General features: G+C 32.8%; 1 protein-coding gene across 1 annotated transcript; it reads right to left on the bottom strand.

Moving 5' to 3' along the window:
* Window positions 1-3,387: 3,387 nt before the first annotated feature.
* On the bottom strand, window positions 3,388-5,146 carry SRS3 (SHI-related sequence3). The gene is made up of 2 exons (XM_021972244.2): window positions 4,358-5,146; window positions 3,388-4,106 (listed from the first exon to the last, which is right to left on the bottom strand). Exons 1-2 carry the CDS (start codon window positions 4,659-4,661, stop codon window positions 3,712-3,714), a joined length of 699 nt encoding a protein of 232 aa, XP_021827936.2. The 5' UTR covers window positions 4,662-5,146; the 3' UTR covers window positions 3,388-3,711.
* Between the last annotated feature and the right edge of the window lie 1,988 nt (window positions 5,147-7,134).

The following is a 7,134-nucleotide window of genomic DNA, read 5'->3' as shown; positions in this document are numbered from 1 at the left end:
ATTATCTTTGTTTCTTAGTCTTCTTAGCAACTTCTATAATTTTATTTTATTTTTGAAGTTTTAGGTTTATGACTTATTAATTTTGAGTTTAAATTTTTTGACACCCTTTTAGCTAAACCCTAAGTGATTAGTCGAATAAGAAAAATAGTTTACCTTTTGGCCATTGTCACGGAGTGTGTACAATATTTTACCTTTTGGTGTCTATTATTTTGAATACTTTACTTTTTGCTGTCTGCTATGCAATGCCTATAATATTTAATATTTTAGAGACTACGTTGATGTGTCTATTTTAATGTTAGTGTATGTGCGCATGCGTGGATACACTATGTTGTAGCGTCTATAATATTTCAAACACTATGTTGCAGTTTGTATTACATTGTATACTTTGTATTGCACATCGTTAGCTTTATATATATATATATATATATATATATATATATATATATAGTTATTCTCTTATCCGGATGTACGTATATTATTATCATGCAAATACTATTGTAAACCGGCAGGAAAGTATAGAGGGGTAATACAAAATACATGGCATCCGTACGATAATAACGTCTGGATGTCCGCATAAGAGAATTTCTGTATATATATATATATATATATATATATATATATATATATAATAAATAATGATTTAAAACTTGTAAATTTGTGTAACATTGTATTGCAGTTTGTATAATATTTCCAATCCTTATAGACCTTTATGTTGCAATGTCTATAATATTTCATACACTACATTGCAGTTTGCGTTGCATCGTATACTTTGTATTGCGCATCGTTGGTTTTGTATATATATATATTTTATATATAATATAAATAAGGTTTTAAAACTTGCAAATATATATAGCTTTAAATTGATATATTTATGTAGAACTCTATAGCTTGAGTGCTTTTGTACAATTGGTATTGAAATGAATATTTACAACAACAAAAAGCCCTTTTAACTTTTAATATAAATATTATGCAACTCAAGAAATATCACAAAAATAAAATTGGTGTGGTGGTTTGTCGTTGAGGTTTCGTCCTTTGAGGGCCAAGGTTCAAGTCCAATGGCCGGTAGCCAGAGTTTGCTCATCGGGGAAGGTTGCTGGCCAAAAATGGTCGCCGGACAACTGGATATATATAGTTTTTCCTTTTTTTTTTTTAAAATTGTATTATTTTTATTTTAGATTATCTTTTGTATTGATTGACCTTATGTTAATATATATAAATAACAATTTCACAGAGATTATCTTTCATGCCATGTACACAATTTTTTTTTGTTCAGTTCAGCAAATAAACAACAAAAAGAAGATCATATGTTAAACTTCGATATAATTCACATTGCAGTCATTGTCTAGCTATGACTATTTTCACTGCAGCACATAACACAAAGAAGATCAGCAGCTAGGCTCAAACTATTGCGAACTTGAACCGTAAATAAAAAAACTTTAGAAAAACTTCATGTTTATACTTTCAAGTGAAAAAAATTGTAATACAATAAGAACCGATTAGAAAATGACAAGTGACTAATTGAGGGCTTTTCTTGTTCCGCCAAATAGATTCTCAAAGGGGTATTATACAAAATGTCATGTTAGAATGGTCCATTATGAAAACCTCGAAAGAAAAAAAGTTTCTCCACCATAAGCTTTGTTTTTGTTCGATTTTAACGCTTGAATTTGACCTGCAACTCCTTTATGCTAACATAGCCAATTGATGCCAACATATATAAGATACCAAAAACACAAACCAACGATTCACCGTCTTGCAAGAGAACATATTACAAGCAATCAGTGAGAAAAACAGTCATATTTTCTATTAAAAAATCACAAATAACTTAAGACAATCTTCTTGCCATTACTTATGAATATTTATTTCACACAGTGAAGAACAAATTTTAAAAGCATTCTTTCTGTAAAAGTTTTTCATTGAAAATTATCAATACTGAATTAATCTATACGAAAATTATAACATTGGTTGACATGCAAATTAACAAAGATAATGCATCCATCCACTGATTTTGACACTGCAGCTGACAGTGAAACATGAAAAAAGCTGCATAGAAGGTAAGATTGTGGATTGTGCATAACCAAACTTTCGACCAGCTAACCTAAAAGTTTGAATAATTAATATTAATTAATTGAGAAACACCTTTTATGATCACTTCCCACACAACACTAAAAATTAGAATAAAGTCCATGCACTCAATTATGAGTATTCAAGAATTATAAAAAACTACTTTTGGGAGTGGTTTAATTTAGTGCCTGCATGGTTCCAGGATCAAAATTTAAAGCTTTTATAACCTAAAAAAGAAGAAAGAAAAAAATTCAAAAACCCCCCCTTTACTCAAAAGCTATACAGAGATTTGGCCTACCCTCATTCATTTTATTTTTCTCCCCAATCATGTCTTCCTATTGAAGACTTTGTCCCAACTATAATAGGCAAGTCCTCTACAAAATTCCTCAATTATATATTTATATATCTGCAAGGCCTCTATCTTTTCAAGTACTGAGGATATATTCCATTGGTAGTGTGATTGTGGTATCCATCTTTTTCCTATATAGTCAGTGTGTGTGAATGTCTTTTTAGCACAAAAGATGTGAAAGATCAGGGCATGGGTGTTTGTTTAATTAATTACTGTTTTCTGATTAAAGTTTTCAGATGCCCCAACTGATCTAGTCTTTTTTTCTTGTACTGTTAATAATAAAATATCCACCTTATGGGGTTAGCTTTATGCATGGTTCTAGGTCTATAGCTATAGGGTTATGATTCCCCTCAAAGGCTCAAACTAGTCTCTTAACTGTGAAAGAAATTAATATACATATAAAACCCACTTTGAATCATATAAAAGTATGCATGTTAGTGCTACACTTTATAGAGAAATCAAAACATAAATATATACATGATTTAGAGTAACTTTCTAGTTTAGACTATCCCTTATACTCGATAAAAAATAAATCAGAGAGTCACGCATTAATTATGATGACAATGAGCAAATTATTAAAATAAACAAAAACAGCTTTTCAGCAGCAATTCCTCAAATCTATATGAGTCATGATTCATGCTCTGTGATTGTGTCTCTACATGTGTATATTTTCTTGGACATTTTGGTTGTAATTTTATATTTTGATGCACATGGATAGTACTTGAAATTATATGATAAAGAAAACAAGCTTGCAATCTTTGTAAATTTTGTCCAGACATTGCTCCTAGCCGGCAAAGAAACGGAAATGCTGGAGAAAAGTGGTTTCGAAGTTCATAAAATAATCTGGTAGATTAACCTTGAAGATGAGAATTAACCATAAACAAATATACAAGAAGACAAATTGCAAACCCTGCTGTACACACAACATTTCACAGAGAATATATCACATAATTTAGGCATTGAAATTTGAACAAAGCAGAAGTAGTTAACTAAAGCTCATCTAGCTTCTTCTTCTTCTTTCTGAATTTATATATCTTTCTCATTTTTGGAGTACTACATGTGGTTTAAATGTACAAGAACAGAAACTATGTATCTTGCTTTAAAGAGAAAGGGATCTGATCACGAGTCTCTTTAATTATTTACACTCCAATAATTAGCTGAACATATTACTAAAAATGGTTAAGATCATAAGAAAACTATTCAGAATTATTACATTAATTATATGTTTCCTTATTTTTTTAGTCACAAGAACAAATTACAGAGAGAGAGAGAGAGAGAGAGAGAGAGAGCCTAATTAAGACTCATTTTGGGTTAATGAAAAATTGCGTACCAGCCATGAAAGCATTAAAGGGAATCAATGGGTATGAAGAAGGGTGATGATGTGGTACTTGATCTGCAGGATCAGGAGCTGATGAAGTGGAAGCAGTATTTTCAGCAGCATTAATAAAATTACTAGTTTTCTTATTTAACAATAAATGATGGGAGCTGGAGCTTTGGCCTACAGTAGTGTAACAATTTTGATGATGATGATCAGGACCTTGATCATAGAGAATTCCCTTAAATACATGCCCTCCGATCACCACGCTCGTCTGATAAGCGTGCTGATCAACCATGTCTTCCACTGAGCTCACTCGAACACACTTAAAAGTTGCCATGGAATTCACTTCAGCTGGAAAATTCACCTCTTGATCTAGCCCTAAACATAAAGGAAACCCAATTAACCAAAATGATATCTACATTAATATTGATCATTATGAGAAAACAAAAAAAAAATAAAAAAATCAAGCCACATAATAAAAGTGGTAAAGTATTCCTAAACAGTATATCAGTACATGTACAAGTAAAGAGTAAAGGAAAAGGAACTTATCACTGTTAGGGTTAGCATATGGACATCGCATTTCCTCAAATTTTGAAAAAGAAAAAAGAAAAAAGAAAAATTAACAGTACTTGTTGAGGAAGACGGATTGGTCAGGTGTTCAGCTGGCCTCTTAGGGTTTTGGTGGTGATGTCCTTGTTCATGATGAAGCTGAACGTGCTGTTGAGAAAGAATAGCTGCTGCAGGAAGCTGCTGGTGGCGTCTTCTGTAGACAGGAACCCAAGTGCTTTTGACGTGGGTTTGGCAGTGAAACCCTTTGCTCTTACAGCAAGTCCTGCATCTCATGTACACACACTCCTTCTTTGCTTGGTTCCCACAGTCTTGGCATCTTGAAGCCATTATCACTCCTCCTTCTCCTCCTCCTTGCTTCACCATCTGAATCTCATCATAGCCAGCTAATTAATCAAGACCAACCCCTTAAACATTTCAACTCATCCATGGCAATTTTGATGATCTTTTCTTTCTCTTGTTTTCTCTTTGATTTTTGCAGAAAGATAGATGGGTGTACTTATGGGAGGTGGGGGTGGCCTTTGAGTTTTGGGTTTGTGTTTGTGGGTCATTTAGTACTTGTGAGCTCATGTGAGGCCAGCAGCTCTTTAAAAAAAAAAAATTAATCTCTCTTTTCTGAAGTGCTAAATAAGTAGGAATTTCGGGGAGTTTGAAAAGGATTCAGAGAGTTGAAAAGTAGAATTGCACCATTTGTTGTGCAACTTGACACCTCCATCGATTCTGATTTTGAAGCATAAACTCTCTCTCTCTCTCTCTCTCTCTCTCTCTCTCTCTCACACACACACACACACACCCTTTAGTTCACTGCAGTCAGCTCAGTCTTAAACTCTTAATAACCCGGCAGGACCTGAACAGAAAAGCAAATTAGAGAGAGAGAATTGAAAAAGGTGGTATGTTCTTTAAAGATAATATTGATGATAATGCAAAAGCACGGTTGTTTTTGGAAGTGTGTATTTTGTCTTCTTGTGAAATTAACTAATTTACCTCATCTACCTCTGCTTGATTTTCTTTTACTACTAGAATGTCTTTCATCAAGCTGAGAATTTGAACCATCCACGAATTAACGTGTCAAAATAAAAATATATTTATTTGGAAACCTAAGTATGTAATTAGAATATTACAATGCTTATTGAAGCTCTTCTCATGAGGTTTAAGTTGATAATTAACTTGAAGTTGCTCTAAGAAGGTCTTAGTTAATGACTTTAAAATTGTAATATACGTAGTTAATGATAATTTGATATGTCTTAATTCCCCACTTTACTTATTAGAACTAATCTAATTATAGTGATATAGTATATGTTGGATTAGCTAGCCTTATAAACTTGAAGTTAACGTTTAATTAGATTCGCATTTAGTGTATGTTTACAGAAATGTTATCGTGTTGTACAGTCTAGTAATATAAATATGTGTTGTTACAGGCTACAAATATTTTTTATTAAATAGATTAATAGTTATATAAATGTGTAGTACAGATTCACAGTTTTAGCAAACGACCGCAACTTTTAATGTATCTCATATTGAAAATTTGGTTCCGCCAAAGATGCTTACGGGCAACATAAGAGAATTGGTACTTAGCATGATAAGAGAACATTCTCTTTGTGGTGTAGATACATACACACCCACAAAGATGTGCCTTTCCTTTCTCAATTTCCTTTTAGCTATAAAGCATCAACATCATTTTAAATGGTAAAAATTGCTATAGTTTGCCTAGAGCCACAAATTTGCTCATATTCTCATCGTACAATTTATACAGTGTTCGAGATGCTTACTATACATGATCTAGTATGATGCATCTCCGTGAGACTAGTCTGTCAGCTTTTACAAATATATTTGGGTCCTTGCTCCCGAAAACTCGCATTGATTTCTGACCAATCTTCTTCTTCTGGAGGAAATTTGTTTGCCATGGTTTTAATGGATTGTCTTCCTCTATTTTCTAGTTTTCCCCATTAAGGTGCAAGTATTATAATATCTCTCTATTTTCTTTTTTGTTGTTTTAGAATTAGCGATAGCATTTTATTGAAAATATAATCGGAAACAAGTATACAAAAACGGGGCTAGCTACGTGTTCTAAAGGATTAAATGAGCATCTCTACATATAAGGATTAACTATATAGTCTTTCCTCTCAACCGCAAACGAAAAAAGGAACTTTACCCCTAATAAAGCGTCCCCCATCCCCAGAAAAATCATGCCGGTAAAAGCCACTTGTTATAATCTCTTCTTTATTAAGATACAAGAATTGCCGTGCTGATTTTAGAAAAATATGAGACCTCGCATTTCCTGCTTTATTATTTAATTTTCTTTTGATATTTTTTGTTATAATATTTATACACATCTCTCAAGGTTGTATTGTATTGAACAATTTGTTGTACTAGCTAGCTAGGGGCAGACTGGTGTCAGGTGTGCTTGTAGTTTGCACTATAAACAGTAATTTCCGGCGGAAAGGTCTTCCGCGCCCCATCTGCCTGCGTACGTACCTGGTTGAGGGAGACTACTCCTAATTACCTAACAAGTACCATTAACACATAAAGGCAATTTTTTTTGTACACTGTGTGTGAGGACCATAGAGTGAATATATGATTAAATTTTGTAAAAATATCTTACCATTTTTTTAACGGTTACCATGAGAGCTTGAATCCATAAACACTTGGGAGCACACCGAAAGCCTAGGTCAATCCAACTAACACCCCATTAGTTAAAAGTGTATTACTATTTAGTTTGATCAAATCGTAATTTAATAATTTTAAAATGAATCTTTAACCGGTGTTTAATCGCCAAAATTTGAGAATTTAAAACAAAAAATCGGATCAAATGGTTCGATTAGATTGATTTTGTCGATTT

Source organism: Prunus avium, chromosome 8 (assembly GCF_965620075.1).
Source record: "Prunus avium chromosome 8, drPruAviu1.hap1.1, whole genome shotgun sequence".
NCBI lineage: Eukaryota > Viridiplantae > Streptophyta > Magnoliopsida > Rosales > Rosaceae > Prunus > Prunus avium.
The sequence above is the reverse complement of the archived record's forward strand: the minus strand, read 5'-3'. Positions and strand labels throughout refer to the sequence as shown.

Coding starts and splice junctions, on each gene's coding strand:
- SRS3 (XM_021972244.2), bottom strand. CDS start 4,661: ATGGTGAAGCAAGGAGGAGGAGAAGGAGGAGTGATAATGGCTTCAAGA. Junction 4,107..4,357: donor CAATCCGTCTTCCTCAACAA/GTACTGTTAATT, acceptor CTTTATGTTTAG/GGCTAGATCAAGAGGTGAAT.